The sequence below is a fragment of the Haliotis rufescens genome, unplaced genomic scaffold, assembly GCF_023055435.1.
Source record: "Haliotis rufescens isolate VD_foot unplaced genomic scaffold, xgHalRufe1.0.p SCAF_24, whole genome shotgun sequence".
NCBI classification, from domain to species: Eukaryota; Metazoa; Mollusca; class Gastropoda; order Lepetellida; family Haliotidae; genus Haliotis; species Haliotis rufescens.
In genome coordinates, this window is record NW_025963935.1 from 2,139,092 (window position 1) to 2,164,311 (window position 25,220).

At 42.9% G+C, this 25,220-nt stretch overlaps 1 protein-coding gene across 12 annotated transcripts in view; it reads left to right on the plus strand.

The window, feature by feature from the left end:
* Window positions 1-25,220, plus strand: part of LOC124127574 (ankyrin repeat domain-containing protein 50-like) — a 436,330-nt gene that overhangs the window by 17,478 nt on the left and 393,632 nt on the right. Inside the window, exons 1-4 of one of the 12 annotated variants that reach the window (XM_046484353.2) lie at window positions 3,719-4,683; window positions 16,029-16,088; window positions 16,560-16,625; window positions 17,205-17,746. The exons of 8 other annotated variants lie outside the window; for them this stretch is intronic. In XM_046484353.2, coding sequence (XP_046340309.2) covers window positions 3,804-4,683; window positions 16,029-16,088; window positions 16,560-16,625; window positions 17,205-17,605 — 1,407 coding nt within the window. In that variant the 5' untranslated portion in view covers window positions 3,719-3,803 and the 3' untranslated portion in view covers window positions 17,606-17,746. Of the gene's footprint in view, window positions 1-3,444; window positions 4,684-16,028; window positions 16,089-16,559; window positions 16,626-17,204; window positions 17,747-25,220 lie in introns of those variants that run through there. 3 more of the 12 variants (XM_048401965.1, XM_046484355.2, XM_048401960.1) reach the window with 3 other exon arrangements.

Sequence of the window (25,220 nt, forward strand, 5' to 3'; positions counted from 1 at the left end):
TGTTTTGTTATGTTCTGTGTATATGACGACAGCTACTCCAATGATTTGCCAATGTTCTGTGTATATGACGACAGCTACTCCAATGATTTGCCATTGTTCAGTGTATATGACGACAGCTACTCCAATGATTTGCAATTGTTCTGTGCATATGACGACAGCTACTCCAGTGTTTTGCAATTGTTCTGTGCATATGACGACAGCTACTCCAGTGTTTTGTCATTGTTCTGTGTATACGACGACAATTACTCCAATGTCTTGTTTTGATCTCGCTCTCGTTTTCTTTGACATTGGAGGAGCACAATATCCCCATCACTAGTTTTTTCCTGTGCTAATGTATCATACTACAGAAGTCATCGGCTTCACCAGTAATGACGTCAAAGGGCTTTTGAAAGGAATATTGCTGTTGTTGCTGATTAACTCATGTGTCTCAAACAACAGTAGTTGGAGTGAGTGAGTGTTGTTTTGCTATCCTTTAGCAGTATTCCAGCAATATCACGGCAGGAGACACCAGTACTGGGCTTCACACATTGTACCCATGTTGGCCCCGGGTCTTCGGTGTGACGAGCTAACATGTTAACCACTAGGCTACCTGACCGCCCCTAGTTGGAGGTCTAATCAGGAATGTGTGAGTGTTGTTGTTGTTGATGTCATATGTGTTTTATACAAGAGCAGTTAGGGGTTTAGCCAGGAGTGAGTGAGTGTTGTTGTTGATGTCATATGTGTCTCATACTAGATTAGTTAGGGGTGTAGCCAGGAGTAAGTGAGTGAGTGTTGTTGTTGATGTCATATGTGTCTCGAACTGCAGTAGTTAGGGGTTTAGCCAGGAGTAAGTGAGTGTTGTTGTTGATGTCAAATGTGTCTCGAACTGCAGTAGTTAGGGGTTTAGCCAGGAGTAAGTGAGTGAGTGTTGTTGTTGATGTCAAATGTGTCTCGAACTACAGTAGTTGGGGGTTTAGCCAGGAATAAGTGAGTGAGTGTTGTTGTTGATGTCAAATGTGTCTCGAACTACAGTAGTTGGGGGTTTAGCCAGGAGTAAGTGAGTTAGTGTTGTAGTTGATGTCATATGTGTCTCATACTAGATTAGTTAGGGGTGTAGCCAGGAGTAAGTGTGTTTGAGTTGTTGTTGATGTCAAATGTGTCTCGAACTGCAGTAGGTGGGGGTTGAGCCAGGAGTTAGTGAGTGAGTGTTGTTGTTGATGTCATATGTGTCTCGAACTGCAGTAATTAGGGGTTTAGCCAGGAGAAAGCGAGTTGTTGTTGATGTGAAATGTGTCTCGAACTGCAGTAATTAGGGGTTTAGCCAGGAGAAAGTGAGTGTTGTTGTTGATGTGAAATGTGTCTCGAACTGCAGTAGATGGGGGTTGAGCCAGAAGTAAGTGAGTGAGTGTTGTTGTTGATGTCATATGTGTCTCGAACTGCAGTAGTTAGGGGTTTAGCCAGGAGTAAGTGAGTTTGAGTTGTTGTTGATGTCAAATGTGTCTCGAACTGCAGTAGTTAGGGGTTTAGCTAGGAGTAAGTGAGTTTGAGTTGTTGATGATGTCAAATGTGTCTCGAACTGCAGTAGTTGGGGGTTTAGCCAGGAGTAAGTGAGTTTGTGTTGTTGTTGGTGTGCAGTTATGGGGGTTTAGCCAGGAGTAAGTGAGTGTGTTGTTCTTAATGTCAAATGTGTCTCGAACTGCAGTAGTTAGGGGTAGAGCCAGGAGTAAGTGAGTGTTGTTGTTGATGTGAAATGTGTCTCGAACTGCAGTAGATGGGGTTTAGCCAGGAGTAAGTGAGTGAGTGTTGTTGTTGATGTCAAATGTGTCTCGAACTGCAGTATTTAGGGGTTGAGCCAGGAGTAAGTGAGTGAGTTTTGTTGTTGTTGATGTCAAATGTGTCTCGAACTGCAGTAGTTAGGGGTTTAGCAAGGAGTAAGTGAGTGAGTTTTGTTGTTGTTGATGTCAAATGTGTCTCGAACTACAGTAGTTAGGGGTTGCGCAAGTCAAATGAAAATTGCCAACATCCTCTACCGAGTTTCGTACAGGTCACTCTGACATTGGCTAAATTTAATGTGAAGTCATTTGGCCGAAATCCATACTTTCCTGAAACCTCTGATGCCCATTAATGTTTCCACAAATAACTAATATGCAATTACCTAAATCTTAGTGTCCCAAAGTTCAAGCGGGTCAAGCTGACATGCAGATTACTGACGTCGATTATGCATGTATGTCTCGTCTAACAGATGTGTTAGTGTGGCGCTACAATGCCATGCTCCTTACAGCACAGATATAGTTTCTTATTCTCTATACCTCCAACATGGGGCGACTAAATGTGACAGCAGCAGAGTATTGATGAGTAGAGTAAGAGATTACCTTTTTATTACAGCATTCTGTATATAGAGGATTAAAAACACAACCAGAATCCACATACAGGCTTTGTCTCAGAGAAGCTCTAAAGGCTCAAAGGCAAAACCTCAGTCTCTGATGATGAATAGAATCTAGTTTTTTTAAACTCACTCATTTGCTGGTTCGATATGAATTGTCTCAGTATCAGCCTGAAAGGGAGAATATGTCGATTCGGATTGATTGTCAGCGTGACAGACGAAGCTACGACAGGTTGATCATGTCAACTCAGTCCGACACAGAACAGATAAAGAGGTTGTGGCAGATTTGCCTACAGCAGCAGAAGAATGTACAGTAAAAGTAAGCTGCCTGGCGACGACAAAGCTGATGTTTCGTTCTTGTTTAGTTTAAGAATTTTGATTTCTGTTTGATAAACAGGGCAGAACTTGGAAGTGGTCATGTGTTGCCTATCACAGTTTGAACATTTCAAATCTTGAGGACAATCTGCACTTTTATTGTTGTCACCATAACGATGACAAACCAGGGGATGTGTGCAGGTTTTCGAACCATGTCCACGTTTTTTTACATTTAAATCATCGGAGTGTATTGGGGACATACATCTTCACTCCGATATTGACATAACCAGCTTTAATTGAATTGGGAACAGGTCAACGGGCAAGTGAATAAATATGTGTTCGTTTGAACAGTAGTTGATTTATTATCCTTTCTGGTAAAACGTTTGACAGACTAAACTTGATTTTTGTCTCTTCACATTTCACCTGAAGAGCTCCACTGCGCAAACGTGTCACATTTTAACCTCCCCACAATGGCCATGAACAGATCTGGATATACCAATTTGATTGGTTCATGATCTGTAACTTCGATCACAAGGAATCAACATATGTATTAGCCTTATCAAACGAACTTGTATCCAAATGTCTTCGTTTAGAAACAGAATGATTGTTAGCCATGGTGAAAGAGGGAGGGGGATTTTGGGGGGTGGGGGATTGGAGGAGTAAGGTATATGTGAGACTGCATGTGGCATAGAGACCCGGGTGTCTGCTACGGGTGGATCAAAGGTATATGTTGTACATTGGACATACAGACCGTGGTGTCGGGGATGGGTAATAAGTAAGTTCCGCGACGTGAGACAAAGAGAAGTAATTTACGCACATTATTAATGTTAAGGGGTTGGATCGAGATTAGTTAAAGTAAACAAGAAATCTAATATTTTTCAAGTTACTTCAATGGTAATAATACTCTCAACACGAGGCTATTGTGGCAACATACTTGGTATGCAACACAATACCCTGATGAAGTTCCCTGCCTTATTTGTGTCTGTGGTGCCACATGTACGCACAAGAATTTTCTGTCAGAGCATTCCTGAGTTGGCTTTTTGTCAAACACTTCGGACTAAGCTCCATGTTGATCCAGCACTAAGTCAGTCTTCTCGTAACTGCGACGAACTGCACATATCTCTGCATGATGGAACAAACAAGCGTTGTATTCATCATTCTTGTGTTCTTATGTGGTGTCAGAGACGCACTTGCTGATACCAATTTGACCGACTTGACTGGACAAGTGAGAGTCCCGACCGCAACTATCCAAGCATGGAAAGGAAGAGTTGTTAATATTAAGACTGATATGAAACAGCACTTTAAGAGGTGGGAGTCATCACTGAAAAATCAACTGACTGACACGTTCATTCCTGCCCTGATAAAGCCTCTAGTGGAGCAAGCGATTACTGGCATCCTGAAAGAGTATAACATTAGGAATATTATGAGTGGACGTGTTCATGATTTAGTTAACAGACTGAAAGTCAGTGTTCATTACACAAAGACACAACTTCGGGCAGTAACACAACAGCTCAGACGTGTAGAAAGGGAAAGAGACAGTTACAAAGAAAGTATTTTTAAGCTTCGTAGCGAGGTGAACACAGACATCCACAGTTTACAGCTGCAGCTGAATGAGACGAAAGCTGGTCTTCGCGATGCAAAGATTGTGAACACCGTTCTTAAGGAAGATTTAATTACACTAAATACAAGCTGTGTGAAGAGAGAAGAGATAGAAGCGCGCTCCAATGATGAACAGTCATACAGGGCGGGCTTGCAGGAAATGCAGCAAAAGTTAAAAACTGACATTCAGAGTTTAAACATTCAACTAAATCAGACCATTGATGACCTACATGATTCAAATCAAGTAATCACTGGTCTTACAGAGGACATGGTGACACTGAATACAAGCTGTGTGGTGAGAGAAGATATTAAAGAGGTCAATGTTACTGACAGGTCGCTGACTACATCGTCGTTGTCGCAGGTGTCATTCACAGCATCGCCCCCTTCGTTTCCGGGTGCTGCAGGAGGTGAGACTTTTAGCAGAGATTTCTCTCTAAATATTCCACGCGAAAGATGCATGAAATATATTATTTCCTTTGAAAAAAGCATTAGTGTATGTCTTGAATTTCAAACAATATATATATATATATATATATATATATGTGTGTATGTATGTATGTGTGTATATATATATATATATACATACATACATACATACATACATACATACATACATACATACATACATACATACATACATACATACATACATACATACAAAGGATATGCCTTCTTCTGCCTTTAACTTGTGTCTAAACATTCTGTGTTATAAATGTGTAATACAATAAAATACACTGACACATAACAGTGTTATCCTACATAAAACTGTCTCAGAAAATTGAGATCTGAATAAAGTCCAATATTCATATTCACCCTGTAGCAGAACGAACAACAAATAAGTAAAACATACATGGAGTTCTAAACACTGCACGTATCACACAATACTAGGCATAATCTACTGTAACTGCTTGTCACTGCAGATCCTGCTGTAAGTGATCAAATACACGTCACTTACATAGTTTAGTATACATATCATACAATTATATACACAGTAATACTGCCATATCATTTCATTCTAAACATAATCTCAAATGGAATGGCATAGATAAACCTACATAAATATGTCCTTATCTGAGCCATACATGTACTAGCATTACCTGTGTTGTGATATACTTTTAATTACAAACAACACACATGAAAATGAATGATATTGATTAATTTCTCATGGCACAAACATAACATGTACCATGGTATTGAAAATTAAACATGGCCAACAAAATGGCGGACAAGATTGGGACACAAATCCTTATATATGTCGCCTTTATCATAAAAGTATTATAGCATTTTCACATCAAATCAGAAAACATGAATGATGTTCTTATAATCATTACTGTATTTATACCAATGACTTTAACTACATTCATACACTCAAATCACACAATTATAACCTACACTGAACTAATGTTTACACTATACATGCTGTACTAAAAAAATATTATATCCTACATATTGTTTATAACTTCGTATTAAAACTAGAGAGACATGCTGCTGTGAAAAGTCGTGTCTGTCACAGTGTCTGTCTCATGCAGTGACTGCATGGTGCAGCTACACATGGTGGACTGATTTACAAAGTCCTTTTGTTAGCATAGAAGATAAAACTGACCAAGCGGACAGCAAGAATAGCTTGACCTCTAAAGGCAAGACAAAAGATTACCCCGGACCCTCACCATAACACAATAGAACTGGCCAGAACAAGGGCAGCTTGGGCCAATCAGGCTGGGAATTGGTACCGTACATAATCAAATAAAACACTACAACAACACTTTCTAAAACCAATGCGATATATATACAATAATACTAAGAAAGAAATACACTGACACACACACACACGCACACACGCGCGCGCCTACACACACACACACAGACACACACGCGCGCGCGTACACACACATATATTTTGTCATACTGTTTCATGCGAAAGAAAGTCATGATTCATTCGTTGGAAAGATGTCATCGCGTCAATGTTGCAAACAAAGGTAGCACGTTCAGATAGCATCATCTTCCCGAGGCATGATCGTCCACAAGTCAATTTTTTAAAGTCTAGTTTCCAGCCCGATGAACTTTTGATCTTGACCTAGGGCGACCTGTGCGGGGTCGATCCTTAACTTTTCTGCAGAACATATCGAACATATCGTCTATCCACCACTGACTTCCGCCAGTTTCCGGAATGACAATAACTCTTAGGCGTTCATTACATTGTAGACCGCCTCCGTGGTCTAGTGGTAGACGTCCGCCCGGAGAGCGGAAGGTCCGGGGCTCGATCCCCGGCCGTGTCATACTAAAAGACGTTAAAAGATGGTACTTGTTGTTTCCCTGTCTGGTGCTCGGCATTAAGGGGTTAAAACAAGGACTGGTCAGTATACTGTGTCTGAGTAGGGTGTTCATGTTAAACTGCGGCATGGTATCTCAGTGGGCCAGCACTATAAATCGACATCAGTCCGGTCTAGTACAAGCAGCCACACACACACACACACACACACACACACACACACACACACACACACGCGCGCGCGCGCATGCACGTCGCTATGTAAGTGCAATAATCTTGGACGCGGCGTTAAACCCAATTTCACCTCACCTCATAACATTGTAGACGACGCATTCCTACTCTGATCATAAATATTGCAGTGCAGCAAGCGTAGAGAGTTTAGCAGCTCACGTGCACGGAGGAATATTTGTGTGCAAGGTTTCGTGTGTGTTGTGGCGTTAGGGTTTGGTTCCGAAACCGTTTAGCGTCTGTCTCTGGCAGTCTTTTTTTCAAAGCTGATCGTCCTTCTGATCATAATATCAAAAGACGGGACACCCAATACCCAGGTACATAGGTCAACGTCGGTATGAATACTCCCAGCAATATTCATTACAATATAGAAAAGAGCGCATGACTCAGATAAAAACTAGAAAAGGTGCTCGTCTCTTAAATAAGTTAGTAAGTTTTAGTAACACGACATTTATACGGGGTGAAAATATACAGGAGCGTTCTAATCCTGCTTCATTTATACGCAACCTCTATACTAGGCTAACTATACTACTCAAAAGCAGTTAGGGAACACAGATATGTTTGCACTTAAAATAAAAAAAGAACAGAAGATGAAGACATGTATAGTAAATTCAATAATGACCGAGTATACAGTAAGAAAGAATCATGAACAATCCACTACATTTCATAACGTGAGTGTAAGTGAGTTTGATTGAACGCCGCTTTTAACAGTATTCCAGTTACATCACGGCGTGTCAGCTTCATGTGGGAGGAAAGCCCGAAGTGATGCAGGTCTCAGACGTTTACCACTTTGGTGAAACCCACGTATGGTGCTGACAAACCTAGAAACTTAATCGGGGCGAACCGGGATTCGAACCCACAATCATAGGTTTCTGGCGTGGCCAAGGGACGCAACTTTGCACAGCGAATCGCGACGCCTTAGACGACTGGGCCACCCGTGCCCTGAAAGAATCATGAAATAACCCACTACATTTCATTACGTGGAAATCCAGGCCATGAGAGAAAAGTCAGTAACGAGTGTGTCCGCCCCTAGCAGCCACACATGCAACACAACGACGCCTCATGGATGTCACTAATGTCTGTAGTGTGTTCTGTGGGATAGGTTGCCACTCCAAACTCAGCCATTGAGCAAGCTGGCGCAGATCTTGAGGTGGAGGGTGGCTCTCTCTAACACGTCTCGTTAACAGATCCCATACGTGCTCAATGGGTGCCATATCAGGATAATATGCTGGCCATTCCATGCGAGTAACATTGTTTTGTCCCAGAAAGTCAGTGACTATGCGTGCACGATGAGGTCTAGCATTGTCATCCTGGAAAACCGCCTGTTGGCCTATTCGGTGAAGACAAAAATTCATCATTGGTCTCAGAATCTCACCCCTGTAGCGAACAGCATTCAAATTCCCGTTGATGACGTACAGATTGGTTCTGTGATGAAATGAGAAGGCGGCCCACAACATGACACTACCACCACCAAAACGATTGTGTTCACGGACGTTGACGTCAGCAAAACGTTTCCCACGCCGTCTGTAGACAAGAACATGACCGTCATTATGCTGCAGTGAGAACCGAGATTTTTTCAGAAAAAAGAACTGCTGACCACTGGTGTCTTGTCCACTGTCGGTGTTGCCGTGCTCTGGCTGCTCCGTGACGCGGAAGAAGAAGTGGTCTAACGGCTTGACGTCGGGGCCTGATGTGTCTTTCCCTCATACGGTTTCTTGTGGTTTGGTCACTGACATTTGTTCCTGGAGCAGCCCTCAGTTGCCTTCGAAGATGGTTTGCTGTGACTGCTCTCCTCCTCAATGTTTCAACAACGACGTAACGTTCTTCTCTTCCTGTTGTCACACGAGGGCGTCCTGACCTTGATCTGTCACGCACTGTCTGTGTTTGTTGGAATCGCTGACGTAATCTGCAAATGACGGATGGACTAACATTTAACCTTCGAGAAATATTTTCATTTAGCCACCCAATAGCTCTAGCTCGTTCTTCAATCGTGAGGTGTCGACGTTGTGGCATGTTGAACACAGTGTGGCTCGAGCTTCATGAGGATAAGTGAGCAAATGCACGATCTCCATTCTTACGGCAGCTGTGAGGAGGAGATTACAACAAAAATGTCCATGAAAATGAGTGCTGGTGAAAATTAACGTTGTCCAGTATGATTAAAATTCTTTGTTCTGGCCATGAAGTCACTTGAGTAAGGGTAGTCTTCAATATCAGTATGCTAGCCGCCGATCAGGAGGCCGTTTACCAAATTTAAAAGGAATCGAATGAACAGTGCTACAAAATATCAGCGTTCCCTAAATTGTTTTGACGAGCATACTTCATAATCAAACACAAAAGCAATTATAAATAATTTACACTCAATTAAAACTTGTTCTAACACTGCATTGAAGACACAATACACCAGCTTAGTGTTTCTAGTGGTGTCAGGAAGCGTCATTAACACTTCTAACACTGTAGAGTAGACATGAAACACCAGCCCTGTGTTTCTAGTGGTGTCAGGAAGCGTCATTAACACTCACAACACTGTACAGTAGACATGATACACCAGCCCTGTGTTTCTAGTAGCGACGGGAAGAGACATTAACACTTTTAACACTGTACAGTAGACATGATACACCGGCCCTGTGTTTCTAGTGCAGTCAGGAAGCGTCATTAACACTTCCAACACTGGACAGTAGACATAATACACCAGCCCTGTGTTTCTAGTGGTGTCAGGAAGCGTCATTAACACTTCCAACACTGTACAGTAAAGGATACACCAGCCCTGTGTTTCTAGTGCAGTCAGGAAGCGTCATTAACACTTCTAACACTGTACAGTAGACATGATACACCGGCCCTGTGTTTTTGGTGCAGTCAGGAAGCGTCATTCACACTCCCAACACAGTACAGTAGTCATGATACACCAGCCCTGTGTTTTTAGTGCAGTCAGGAAGCGTAATTCACACTCCCAAAACCGTACGGTAGACATGATACACCAGCCCTGTGTTTCTAGTGCAGTCAGGATGTGTCATTAACACTTCCAACACTGTACAGTAGACATGATACACCAGCCCTGTGTTTCTAGTGCAGTCAGGAAGTGTCATTAACACTTCCAACACTGTACAGTAGACATGATACACCAGCCCTGTGTTTCTAGTGGTGTCAGGTAGTGTCATTAACACTTCTAACACTGTACAGTGGACATGATACACCAGGCCTGTGTTTCTAATGTCGGCGGGGAGCGTTATTAACACTTCTATCACTGTACAGTAGACATGATACACCAGGTCTGTGCTTCTGATGGCGGCGGGTAGCATCATTAACACTTGTAACACTGTACAGTGGACATGATACTCCAGCACTGTGTTTCTAATGCCGGCAGGTAGTGTCATTAACACTTCTAACACTGTACAGTGGACATGATACACCAGTCCTGTGTTTCTAATGTCGGCGGGAATCGTCATTAACACTCCTAACACTGTACAGTAGACATGATACACCAGCCCTGTGTTTCTAATGTCGGCGGGAAGCGTCATTAACACTCCTAACACTGTTTAATAGACATGATACACCAGCCCTGTGTTTCTAATGTCGGCGGGAAGCGTCATTAACACTCCTAACACTGTTTAATAGACATGATACACCAGCCCTGTGTTTCTAATGTCGGCGGGAAGCGTCATTAACACTTCTAACACTGTTTAATAGACATGATACTCCAGCCCTGTGTTTCTAATGGCGGCGGTTAGCGTCATTAACACTTCTAACACTGTACAGTAGACATGATACAACAGCACTGTGTTTATAATGGCGGCGGGTAGTGTCATTAACACTTCTAACACTGTTTAATAGACATGATACTCCAGCACTGTGTTTCTAATGGCGGCGGTTAGCGTCATTAACACTTCTAACACTGTACAGTAGACATGATACAACAGCACTGTGTTTATAATGGCGGCGGGTAGCGTCATTCACACTTCTAACACTGTTTAATAGACATGATACTCCTGCACTGTGTTTCTAATGCCGGCAGGTAGTGTCATTAACACTTCTAACACTGTTTAATAGACATGATACTCCAGCCCTGTGTTTCTAATGGCGGCGGTTAGCGTCATTAACACTTCTAACACTGTACAGTAGACATGATACAACGGCACTGTGTTTATAATGGCGGCGGGTGGCGTCATTAACACTTCTAACACTGTACAGTGGACATGATACATCAGCCCTGTGTTTATAATTGCAGCGACAAGCGTCATTTCCACTTCTAACATGCACTGTACAGTACACATGATAAACAAGCACTGTGTTTCTAATTGCGGCGGGTAGCGTCATTAACACTTCTAACACTGTACAATAGACCTGATACACCAGCCCCATGTTGCTAATGGCTGCGAGAAGCGTCATTAACACCTCTAACACTATACAGTAGACATGATATCACGGTGAGGCACGTGAAGTAACAAGAATCTGTGACAAGTCATAGACGGAAATTTATCAGCAAATATCCTTCCGCCGCACAAGTGGTGTGTGAGTTGGTTTTAACGCCGCTTTAAACAGTATTCCAGTTATATCGCGGCGTGTCAGCTGAATGTGGGAGGAAAGCCCGAAGTGATGCAGGTCTCAGACGTTTACCACTTCGCTGAAACCTACGAGCACGGGTATGGTGCTGACAAACGTAGAAACATTTTCGGGACGAACAGGGATTCGAAGCCACAATCGCTGCGCCTGGTCCACCCATGTAGCCCAAATAACTCGTCTTCCTGATTGAATTGTCAGAACCCCATTGTCAAGGGTTTTCTAACGCCCTGTACATATAGATAAATATTCTGATAATTGGTATATAGCAGGTATAGCGACCGTTCCCTCACGCATATAGTTACACCTGTATAGCTGGCTTACCGACGAAGAGACAAAGCAGAGTCCAGTTGAGTAACATTTAGTCCCGTAAATATAGTTATCTTATTTATACAAAAGGACAGACAGACAGACAGACACGGTTGACCCAGTCGTTTTAGTCGGCACAAATCGCCGTGCAGAGTTGCGTCCCCTAGGCGTGCAAGAAATCTGTAACCGTAAGTTCGAATCCCAGCACTTCAATATTTCGTATTTTCCTCCCACATCATGAGTGAGTGAGTGAGTTGGGTTTAACGCCGCTTTTAACAGTATTCCAGTTATATCGCGGCGTGTCAGCTTAATGTGGGAGGAAAGCCCGAAGTGATGCAGGTCTAAGACGTTTACCACTTTGGTGAAACCCACGAGCACGGGTATGGTGCTGACAAACCTAGAAACATAATCGGGGTGAACTGACATTCGAACCCACAATCATAGGTTTCTGGCGTGCCCAAGGGACGCAACTCTGCACAGCGAATCGCGGCGCCTTAGACGACTGGGCCACCCGTGCCCCCTCCTCCCACATCAAGCTGACACACCGTGGTATAACCGAAATACTGTTAAAAGCGGCGCGAAACAATAGTCATTCAGGATATCCTTATTGACGATCCTTTATCGATAAATTACTAGTATGTCAGATAACAAACGACTCTTTAACCGACAGATTTAGTTCCTACTTAACGGACTTAAGTATGCACATGTGTTATTGCTGTGTCTGAGTTAAATACCTGGGCGCATTCATCTACAATCAAATTTCATGTTCAGTAAAATTTTTGTAAATAAGCAATACGAAATGAAATAGCCACAAGGCAACACTTCATCACTATCATCAGCGGCCGACATGTTTTACAAATACAACATTCAAAATGGTGGCTACCGTCGCGATAGCTTCGATGCTATGTTTGCTTATGATAAGGAACTGGTCAGTAGTTCTGGTAATTTTCCGATCAAAACACAAACATGAGTTCATGGTCTGATGGTTCTTAACAAACCAGAATGATGTCTCATGCAGGTCAAGGGCCAGGCAAGTCGGGCTCGACCAGTTTAAAAATATGTTCCCATGGTAAAGTGAGAAGAGTAGGCTTGCAGTCAATAGATCGAATCGTTACAGTCAATAGATCGAGTCGTTACAGTCAATAGATCGAGTCGTTACAGTCAATAGATCGAGTCGTTACAGTCAATAGATCGAGTCGTTACAGTCAACAGATCGAGTCGTTACAGTCAATAGATCGAGTCGTTACAGTCAATAGATCGAGTCGTTACAGTCAATAGATCGAGTCGTTACAGTGATTGATGTCATGAGCATCAATCCATGCTGAAGACATACTTAATTCGTAGGGCACCAACGCCCGAATAATCGAACAATTTTGTAACTGTTGTCGCATGGTTGGTTTGGTGTTTAACGCCGCAATGTTCCAGCTAACTGACGGCAGTCTGTAAATAATCGAGTCTGGACCAGACAATCCAGTGATTAATATCATGAACATCGATCCAAGCAATTGGGATCGATGACATGCATCAACCAAGTAAACGAGCCTGACCACGCGACCTCGCTTGTTACGACAAGCATAGTCGCCTTTTACGCCAAGCAAGGGTTGCTCAAGACCTATTCTGACCCGGATCTTCACGCGGACACAACGCTTTGTCGCAGGATAAAGTATAGTCGGTGCCTTTGATCTTTTAGCGAAGCATCTTAGAATAAAAAAAGACATATTTTAAGCACGATGATGAGGTAAATTTCTTTAAGCAATGAAGTAGGCTTAATTTGTTACCTCAACATGCAATCTGAAACGAAATATGGTAAGACTGTAGTAAGACTTGTAGATCTAGTATCACTTCACACTGTATTATCCTAAAATGATCGGCACAAGCAGTCGAGCGCCAAACTATGCCATGCTCCTAACCAGACACGTCACACTGATGTCATAGCTCGCCCCTTCGCCAGTCAAGGCGTTTCTTGACTGGCAGTGAGATGTGTCGCTCGTGTTAGGACGTAAACGGTGGTAAGTTTTCAGTTCGTAGTTCAGAATTTTGTTAGGATATTAAATGAAACAGACATTGTAAATATAGTAAGATTTATGTACAACAGAATACATTTTGAAGGAATCAGGTGCTTGCTTCACACAATGTTTACACACAGACGTTCGTTTAGCCTGCCACCGGGGATGAGCAAACGTCTGGATGTAAACATTCATACCTCGTTTCAACTGAAAAGCTTGTTCTATTTTAATCAGTATATTGCAAAAATATGCTTGTAAGTTTTATCTTCTGAACTAATAACAACTATTTACAACTGAGACTGAAGACTAGATGATATGAGATTTTTTCTAAATCTGTTCAGTCATAGTGTCGGCTATGTTTTTTCGCTCATATGTTTTAAAACGTTGTTCTACATCATATAATGGCAGAAATCTACTGAAATACATCCACACTACAGACCAGGACCAAATGTATCAGCCTCATTATTTTAACACTCAGCTTTGTTCTTCTAATCCGGAATATCTTATGTGGAATAAATGTATTTTTGCAGGGCACCCACATAGTTTTTTGAAGGATGGCAAGGAAATGTAGAATATATAAGGGCAAATGTGCATGATTCTCATTATTTTATGACTAAGTTAGAACGGACGTTAAATGCGAAAACAATTTGGCGCTTGTCACACTGGCAATCGGCATTTCAATCTTAATCACTTAATAGGGCACGTACGTGTTTATTTCCTTCTTTACACAACCAAACACCGTATCAAACATCTTGTAGTGCCGGCGACAGTTTCTGCCTCAGATAGAATCTAGTAAGCTGATCTGTGATGGATGTACTGCCGCCATCGCTCGGAATGCTGAATTATGACAGTGTTGCAAAGAATTTTCCTGACACTGAATTATCACTGTGTTGCACACGCGCTGAGTCATGTAGACCTGTTGATCTTTACATTTATTGCATCATCATAAAAAGCTCATCACTGAAATATTATTCTGTAGCATGTTGTATATATCGACGTTTGTAATACTGTATAGCCCGAGACATCAAACGACACAAAATGCACCAGTTTCAGAGTCTAGTTAAGAGAGTGTTTGTATCGGGGAGGATGGGGACTAAAACATCAAGCAAAGTCACTCTGAACAACAAATAATTTACGATAGGTCGCAGCACTCTACATTTAGTAGCCTGTTATCATCAATTGGCAAAAAGCAATATGGACACAGAGAAACCATCAAGACAGTTGTCTATTTGACGATGTATCCACAGACGTTGAAATGCACGAACAATATATTTTCCTCCAGAATTACACTGGTGGGCGTCATATCCTGGTCAAAATATATATAACGATGTGCATTGGTTCTCACTGACAACAAATACCTGAGTATAATTTAAATATACCGTAATAACATAGCAGGCAATGAAAATTAGAAAACAATGTTCAGTATTTGACCTGTATGTACTATGTAGATTTGCTATTCACAGTATTGATACTCAAACAACAACTTGTTATTGTTATTGATATTGTGCAACGACGCACAAACTTGCGGGGACCGTTTCATTGTCATAACAATTCCACCCTCAACTAACGAAGTCAGACTTATATACTAATAGGTAGGTAGCTGATGTAATACCATGTTGTAATGTTCCAATATGATAAATGCACATATTCTGTGTTTCAGTTTATTTGAGATCTGGTCTTTCTTGTGTACAGCAATATAAACTAACATGTTTAGTCCTTAGTCCTCATAATGGTAACATATAAAAGCCTTAAAATGACATATGTTTACTAGCCTAGTCGTTATGATATCTGAAATATTGGGATGTTTGGCAAGGACTATAGGACGATTTCTATCGCTGGTGTAGTAATGTACGTTCATTTATGATGTACGGTGTATGATTATATTATTATGACAACAAAATAACAATCTATTCAGTTCCTGCAACGTCAACCAAGAGAAGAGATATATCTCAGCAGGTAGCACAGAGGCAGTGTGCAGTTTAGGTTTATATATATTCAGGGAGTGTTTTTCCAGCAATCTAAATCCAATAAATACAATTTGTCAGTCACCATGCTACGGTATATCAATAATACCTCTACTACAACAAATGTATTATATATCATGTTTATCAGTGAATAAATTTGAAAGTCATACATTTGTTGAAAGGCAAAAGCTTCTCTTAGGCCAGTAGTTGTAATGTTTACCTGCAATATATAGTTTTCTGAACAGCATATATGGGGGTGGTGGGTAGTCTAGTGGATAAAGCATTCGCTATTCACGAGATTGATTCCCCCACATGGCTACAATGTGAATCCCATGTCTAGTGTTCCCCGCCCAGATATTGCCGGAATATTGCTAAGAACCTGTAAAACCCAACCCAACTGAACAGCATATTTTGTGTTTCAGCCTCGAACGACCCGTGTCACGGAGAAAGGGCTGCACAGATGACGACAGTGACGACCCATGGTAGGTGGGAGAACCCAGCAGGTGGTAGATACTGTCACTGTCCAACTTTGTAAGAGACGAGGTCACATCAACATGTAACAAATATAAGCCTGAAAGTTCACTCCAAAACCCTTCATATGAACAGTCTCTACAATAACAAGCTGATAAATGTAGTCTCTTATTATTCTAATAATTTGAAACAAGTCAGTTGTATTGCCAGTGCCACCATAAGACTCAATCCAACAAGCCTGTACAGACGCGCGGCTCAGATGAACAGCAATCTCAATTTTTGTGTTGTATATTTATGATAGTCGTTTGAGTGATTTGTTAGTCGCTAGACTACCTTATAATTATACCTCTACTAAGATGAATGGTTTTGAAATTGTATTAATCAGTCAAAATTTTTAAATACATAAACTTTGTCGAATATCTTGTATGTATAATGCTTATTTAGTTTGTATTGTTTTCTAAACAGCATGTTCTGTGTTTCAGCCTCGAGCGACCCGAGTCGGACCACGAGGACACCAGTGACGACCACAAAAAAGCCTGCTACACAGGGTAGGTGGGAGAACCCAGCAGGTAGAAATCCCACACTTTAATCCCTCCAACAATTAACAAGCTGGGGTATAGACCCGTGGGGGTTCTGACTTGCGTCTTGCATGTCATCGTATTCCAGTTGTGTAGATCGGTGCTCATGTTGTCAACCACTGGACTGTCTGTCTGTATCCGACTCCGCCATCTTATTGCTGGACTACTGCTGAGTGCGGCGTAAAACAACAAACAAACAGACTGACATACTCCAATGTCATGTCTTATAAGATCTATCTAATATTTCCAAACAGCAACTGTACTGACAGTATCATCTCATAAAGTTCAGTCCATCAAACGTTGACACTCTCCAGCCACACACAGAATAATGTTACAACAACTGGATGTAACAGAATGATTCTAAACATTGACTACATAATCCTTGATTACATGAACCAGCTGTCGTCCTTCCCCTTGATCCTTGTGTTGTCAGCCATGTTGGAAGTGGTTGATGACGTACCGTGTCACGTGTCACCACGTTGAGGTGTGAACCATGTAGATGTATGACGAAGATGTCTGGAAGTGTACAGAGTTTACTTTGTGTTACAGCGACTCCATCACCAGCAGACTGCAAGGACCTCTATGAGGCCAGCTGGGACGGGAACCTGGAGGAGGTGAAGCGGCTCCTGTCTCTGGGCGTCGACATCAATTGTAGGGGAGTGGGGAGCGAGACACCGGTGATGAGGGCAGCATGGAATGGACACAGAGACATGGTGGAGCTCCTGGTGAGTGAAGGGGCCGATATGTCACTGGTGGACGGGGGCGGTAACAACATCCTTCACTTCGCCTGTGCTGGAGGAGGACACATGGAGACGGTGAAGTTTGTGCTGTCTCTGCACGTGGTGGACATCGACGCCAGGAACAACGACGGGCGGACGGCGGCCTACCTGGCGAGACTCTGGGGACATACGCGAGTGTTGGATCTCCTCGTGTCCCGCGGCGCTCAGTGACGTCAGTGTCGTGTTTGTGTGGACGGTGGGGGAGACCTGACAGTGACGTGGTGTGCCGTTCACGTCGTCGTGTGTACATATGTCTTTATTTACGTGAAACTGTTTGTTGTTTTTGGAGATGAATAAAACTTGTAAAAACTTTGTCAGACATTTTGTCATTTGTTGTGTTTTGAACTTCGCATCATCAGGTAAGAAAATTGTTAACTGAGTGTAAATAGAGATGATGTGTGATTGGTATGTAAGCACCGCACCTCGTGATATGTTCATGCATGTCGTCATATATTTCTGTGTTAGTTTTACGCCATAAGTTTGTTATTATTCGTGAAAAACACACAAAAAACCTGTTTGTTTACATCTCGCTGCACTCGGTGACCTCAGACCGAGCCGAGGTTCGCCCAGCTGACGTGGCGCCAAATGTACAATGACAGTGACGTCACACTGTCGATGACGTCACGGCATTCCGGCTTAGGTCTGAACACTAAAGCTGCCGGCTGTTTTCTCTGCTAAATACGATATCGGTAATATTCACAGGGCGGCACAATGCTGGCTTCACGGCATATGCAAGTACAGCACAGGCCTCATGTGGGCGATATAGATTAACAAATGGAGATGTGTTGCATATTATTGCTGCTGAAATTTAAAAAGAAATATTTCTGATTGGCGAGATATTTATTTTCTCTCTCCCATTTCACCATTTCAATCAAGCTTCTTCCCAGCGGGTGACACCTTCTTTACACTCTCGTCTACCGACTGACCAGATTCCCAGATGAATTCAGAGCTGTAGATAGGGTTTTGGTTATTTGTTGTTTTTTAACCAGGGGCAGGATTCCAGAGAGACATATAGGTCTCTCCTCTTCAAACCTCACATTGAAGTCGAATAAAATTCAAAATACATCAGACACGCAGATACATTTCACAGTTTTGTATACTGTGAACTTTCCGCCATATTAGATAGTGTTTACAAAATCACGTTTCACATGTACCGGTAATGAGACGTTTGTAACATTACGCGTATTTCAAACTCAGCTGCGATACATACATCCTTGAATTCCTCATACATTTTAGAAACAAATGACACATGGTCTCTGTCACCAATACAAAGTGCCGAGATCAAATCAAGCAAAATAAGTAAGAAAACACCGCTGTGCACGAAAAACTGCACTGGTTTGAAATGTAAACAAAGCAAAATACATATTTTACAGTGTAGCATTTTCCCCTATTTTGAGCTATCCATTCGTCTATTCGTTCAGAATATGCATTGGAAGAGAATTATAGGAAGAATTAGGGAATTAAAAATAGATACATCGCTATGATTTGATACTTTTCAACAGGATTGTCAACGCTACCGTTTTGTGTGACGCCATGACTGACGCAAAATCACGCACAACGACAACAGTATTTATCGGAATTTCTGACAATTTCCGTTGGTTTCAATAAAAATATAACAACAATAACAGTAAACAGATTGTCAGAATGTTTCTGATTACTTACATGTCACATGTACGACCAGTGAATCAACGAAAGTCACCTCGTACAATCCCACGTACTGTTGACAGGGAACAGTCATTTTGTAAAAGTCAATCACCGATAGTGATGTCATAAGTTAACATTGTTGAACATATTTGGTAATTTCTTTAAGGTGAAGGCCCTTGAACGATCATCGTATCTTGTTGTTTACAGTTTCAAGTGTGATGTAGATTTTGCATATCTCTAATACATATTTTCACACAATTAATTTCACTTTGGATATCTGCCAGTGTTCAATATAATATCATACGTAAATATAGGCCACAACATGTATGAATGTACCTTTGATAATCTCGTGTTTGTTTGAACATTGTTTACATAAGGAATTGATAAGTTTATAGTGCCGTATACGATATTTCTGTCCTTTGGACAAGTGTTACAAGGTGAAATATAAATGTAACTGCAACATGTACGTATTTCTTGGGAGTGTAAAAATCCATATTATAAGTTCATACAAACAACTTCAATGAATAGCCGTTTCATTTTCTTTTAAAACTAAAACTGAATATTACTATAACCAAATGAATATTTTGCGTTAAAATATACGCACACATTTCCAGGAGAATTGTCTTGGTCTTGAAATAGTTTTTTTTAAGTCGTTTGATAAACATAACAGTGATATCTGATGATTCGCAGATGCGCGTTGTCACAAACGATTTACGAATTATTCCTCTCGTTTTGCATTATATAATCAAATTGTTCATCTTTTTCTAAATATTGTGATCACAGGATAGTAAACTGTTCACTTTATTTATCCAAGAATTGTAAAAAGTATTTAAGGGAGGTATATATATATATATATCAATGAAAATACCAGTGTCGTCTTTCTCCGACGTTGTCAAAGACATAAAACCAGCCAAACATCAAATAGAAGGGTGTGATGTTTTTAGTATTTCATTACATTTGATCACAAGGCCAGTGCTTCATTAACAATGGGGGCGGTCGATAAGCCTAGTGGTTAAAGCGTTCGCTCGTCACGCTGAAGACCCGGGTTCGATTTCCGACATGGTTACAATGTGTGAAGCCCATTTCTGGTGTCCCCCATCGTGATATTGCTGGAATATTGCTTAAAGCGGCGTAAAACCAAACTCACTCACTCCATTAATAATGGTGCAACATAAGCCAAATTACACGTGCACAGTCAGAAGAATGTGGTTATCTAAGGACCAATTTACAGCTTAGATAGGGCCATTCATTTCGCTATTACTTATGAAGTACGATTTCATCATTTCCTACGGTAAAATAAGGGAGTATACAGTTTCAATATCGATATTTGTGTTGGAATAGTTTGGTTACTCGTGAACAAAATACCACGAAAATATACTGTCCTTGCCCACAGCTAATTCTCACCAAGTGACCTAGCTGCGTTTAAATAAACTGGAGCTAAGCATAGCTGAGTTATGCCCCCTTTTCTTTTTACGTGTGTAACCTCTCTGCCGCCTTTTGACGTCATAGAGAATAAGAGTGTTCTTAGAGCACAACATCCCCGCCTGAATTGTTTTAACGAGTTCATATTTTCTTTGTATTTTATGAAATAACAACAGTAGATGGCACTGCACATTTCAAACAAATTGTGCAGAACATTTTGTTGGGTGTAATCTAGTCTGAATGCTAATGCCAGAAGGATGTAGCTCACCCACAAAAGCCTCATACAAGGAAACTAACTATAGTTATAGTTATAGTTACATATTGTGATGTTCTCTGGAAACTGGAGGAGTAGATTTCATGAAGCTCCGTAAAACAGGGGCAGTAACTCTGTCGAAATTAGTCGAAATGAAACGGGAGTGCATGTGCGTATCATCAACATGTCGACATCTTGTGTGTAGAGTGTCAGGGATATTCTCTGGAAACTGTAGGAGGAGTTGATTTCACAAGCTTAGTACCCTCTGTGGGACGGACGGACGGACTGCGCCACGACATAATCCCCATTCGCCATTCTGGCCCGGCGGGGGATAAAAATCAGTTTTCGTCATTTACGGCAGGCTATTTTTTGCATTGAATGTATGTCGTTATACACACGCATATAACTCCATTTGATATATATTTATGTCGTTCAGATATTAGGCAGAATTTTGTTTACTCACAGTTTCCGTAAAGTTGCTAAATAAAATAAAATCGTTGCACAGTACTTTTACCTTGCAGTGTACGATAAAAAAGCGGCGAAATTTCCTGAATACATTTTCGGACAACACTTAGCAGTATCTTTTGTTCAAACCGGATTAATATCTGCAGTTAAATTTACACCATCAGATAGGAAATGTAATACTCTGCGTAATCTTATAGCCGGAGGTAGCTCCAGTCCCGCATGAGCGCAGTTGTCGCACAGCCTTCACTTTTCCGATCTTAGGAAAATGTGCGTCAGAAAAAAAACTCAGCATCCAGCAGGTTAATTTTGTTTGCGTTTCCCATTTTTTAAGATACAATATGTATAATGAATACTGACGAGGCATGATGTGCTTTTCATTTGGCATCTATCGGTTTGTTCATCGCAAACGCTTTTCCGAATGTAACTGACGTTAAGTGAATTTGGCGATCGGCTGATACACAATCATGTTATCTAACATTTGTAATATATGCAATCGTTTTTTCTAATAGTTATAATATAAGCATAAATTTTATTTAAAGAACAAAAAGTTTAATTTTTGTTGCGTATTTGATACGCAAGGATATGATTTGTCTGCGTAGTTCTGTTTATTTAATGTGTATTTTACGCAAATACACAGCTCATCTCGAGCTCTGGAATTTACCTTTTTCTTTGTTTAATCAGATTAGACCGAGATTGCAGACTAACATGAAAACATTAGACTTGGTTCCTGTCTACCTAAACTAAATTGCGCTAACCATGCGTGGCGCACCAACAATGGAACCAGTTTAATAAAATAACCCAACTTCCCCCTTACATTCCTACTGTACCAATTATATGATAGTTGATACGAAATAGAATTCAAATTGACAAAACAATAATTATTAGCTTGGGTAAGTGTATATTCGGCGTCATGGAAGTCACATGAATATAAACAAAATGGTCAGTCGGTTGCCAATTGAACTCCAAGCATGGTTGTGGTCACCTATCACAGTGGGCAGCTTTGACTGGTGCCAGCGATAGCAAAGAGAAAATTGCATTCCAATACCAAAATAAGCGTATAGTCGACGAAGTCATCTATTCCATCCTTAACCCGTTATGGTCCCAAACCAGGAAACTGACCCAACATTTCTTTTAGGCCATGTCAAAATAGCTACAAAGGAAATTCTAAAATAAACATTTATAAAACTCCTTAATATCAAATGGCACCAGTTCAGTATGTGTCTGGTAAACATGCAAAGTTTTGTAAGAAATTATTTAACGGATTTTGAGCTACGCTCCGGAAACGAACAGCACCCTTATAGAACCTAAGTCCGACTTGTTGCCATGGAAACGTAAAAAATTTAAATCTATAAAATTCCTAAATAGCAAAAGGCACAAGTTCAGCATGAGTCTGATAGACATGCAAAGTTTCGTAGAGAAATATTCAACGGTTTCTGAGTTATGCTCCGGAAACGATTTCGGGACGCACACACGCACACACGCACACACGCACGCACACACGCCCGCACACACGCCCGCACGCACGCACGCACACACGAACGCACACATGCACACACGGACGGAACCCATTTCTATATCCGCCGCCAACTTCGTGGGGCGGGGGATAACAAGAGGTCCATAGGGCCTGTGTCACTCACCTTGATATTCATGCCATCAGTCCATTTCTACAATTGTGAATTCCTATCACCTGTGAATACTTCCAAGCAAATGTCAGTGATGGGGAGTGGTGGATCAGTGATGGGGAGTGGTGGATCAGTGATGGGAAGTGGTGGGTCAGTGATTGGGAGTTGTGGGTCAGTGATGGAGAGTGATGGGTCAGTGATCGGGAGTAGTGGGTCAGTGATGGGGAGTGACGGGTCAGTGATGGGGAGTGACGGGTCAGTAATGGGAGGTTGTGGGTCAGTGCTGAGAAGTGGTTGGTCAGTGATGGGGAGTGGTAGGACAGTGATTGGGCATGGTGGGTCAGTGATCAGGAGTGGTTGGTCAGTGATGGGGACTGGTGGGCCAGTTATGGGGACTGGTGGGTCAGTGATGGGGAGTGGTGGTTCAGTGATGGAGAGTGGTGGGTCAGTGATGGGGAGGGGTGGGTCAGTTATGGGGACTGGTGGGTCAGTGATGGGGAGTGCAGGGTCAGTGATGGGGAGTAGTGGCTCAGTGATGGGGAGTGGTGGGCCAGTGATTAGGAGTGACGGGTCAGTGATGGGGAGTGACGGGTCAGTGATGGGGAGCGTCGGGTCAGTGATGTGGAGCGGTGGGCCAGTTATGGGGATAGGTGGGTCAGTGATGGGGAGTGGTGGGTCAGTGAAAGGGAGTGTCGGGCCAGTGATGGGGAGTGGTGGGTCAGTGATGGGGAGTGGTGGGTCCGTGAAAGGGAGTGTCGGGCCAGTGATGGGGAGTGGTGGGTCAGTGATGGGGAGTGGTGGGTCAGTGATGGAGAGTGGTGGGTCAGTGATGGGGAGGGGTGGGTCAGTTATGGGGACTGGTGGGTCAGTGATGGGGAGTGCAGGGTCAGTGATGGGGAGTAGTGGCTCAGTGATGGGGAGCGGTGGGCCAGTGATTAGGAGTGACGGGTCAGTGATGGGGAGTGACGGGTCAGTGATGGGGAGCGTCGGGTCAGTGATGTGGAGTGGTGGGCCAGTTATGGGGACTGGTGGGTCAGTGATGGGGAGTGGTAGGACAGTGATTGGGCATGGTGGGTCAGTGATCAGGGGTGGTTGGTCAGTGATGGGGTCTGGTGGGCCAGTTATGGGGACTGGTGGGTCAGTGATGGGGAGTGGTGGGTCAGTGATGGAGAGAGGTGGGTCAGTGATGGGGAGGGGTGGGTCAGTTATGGGGACTGGTGGGTCAGTGATGGGGAGTGCAGGGTCAGTGATGGGGAGTAGTGGGTCAGTGAAAGAGAAAGTCGGGCCAGTGATGGGGAGTGGTGGGTCAGTGATGGGGAGTGGTGGGTCCGTGAAAGGGAGTGTCGGGCCAGTGATGGGGAGTGGTGGGTCAGTGATGGGGAGTGGTGGGTCAGTGATGGGGAGTGGTGGGTCAGTTATGGGAGTGGTGGGTCAGTGATTTGGAGTGGTGGGTCAGTGATGGAGAGTGGTGGGTCAGTGATGGGGAGGTGTGGGTCAGTTATGGGGACTGGTGGGTCAGTGATGGGGAGTGCAGGGTCAGTGATGGGGAGTAGTGGCTCAGTGATGGGGAGCGGTGGGCCAGTGATTAGGAGTGACGGGTCAGTGATGGGGAGTGACGGGTCAGTCATGGGGAGCGTCGGGTCAGTGATGTGGAGTGGTGGGCCAGTTATGGGGACTGGTGGGTCAGTGATGGGGAGTGGTGGGTCAGTGAAAGGGAGTGTCGCGCCAGTGATGGGGAGTGGTGGGTCAGTGATGGGGAGTGGTGGGCCAGTGATGGGGAGTGGTGGATCAGTGATGGGGAGTGGTGGGCCAGTTATGGGAAGTGGTGGGTCAGTGATGGGGAGTGATGGGCCAGTGATGGGGAGTGGTAGATCAGTGATGGGGGAATGGTGGGTCAGTGATGAAGTATGGTAAGTCAGTGTGTGGGTTTGGTGGGTCAGTGATGGGGAGTGGTGGGTCAGTGAGGGGGAGTGGTGGGTCAGTTATGGGGAGTGATGGGTCCGTGAAAGGGAGTGTCGGGCCAGTGATGGGGAGTGGTGGGTCAGTGATGGGGAGTGGTGGGTCCGTGAAAGGGAGTGTCGGGCCAGTGATGGGGAGTGGTGGGTCAGTGATGGGGAGTGGTGGGTCAGTGATGGAGAGTGGTGGGTCAGTGATGGGGAGTGGTGGGTCAGTTATGGGGAGTGGTGGGTCACACACACACACCCCAGCTGTCTGAGTGTGCACTTCCCACTTGTACAGTAGGTTACTTACACTAGGCCGGGGCTAACAGTAGAGCTGTCTGGGAGTGCACTTCCCACTTGTACAGTTAGGTTACTTACACTAGGCCTGGGCTAACAGTACAATTGTCTGAGAGTGCACTTCCCACATGTACAGTAGGTTA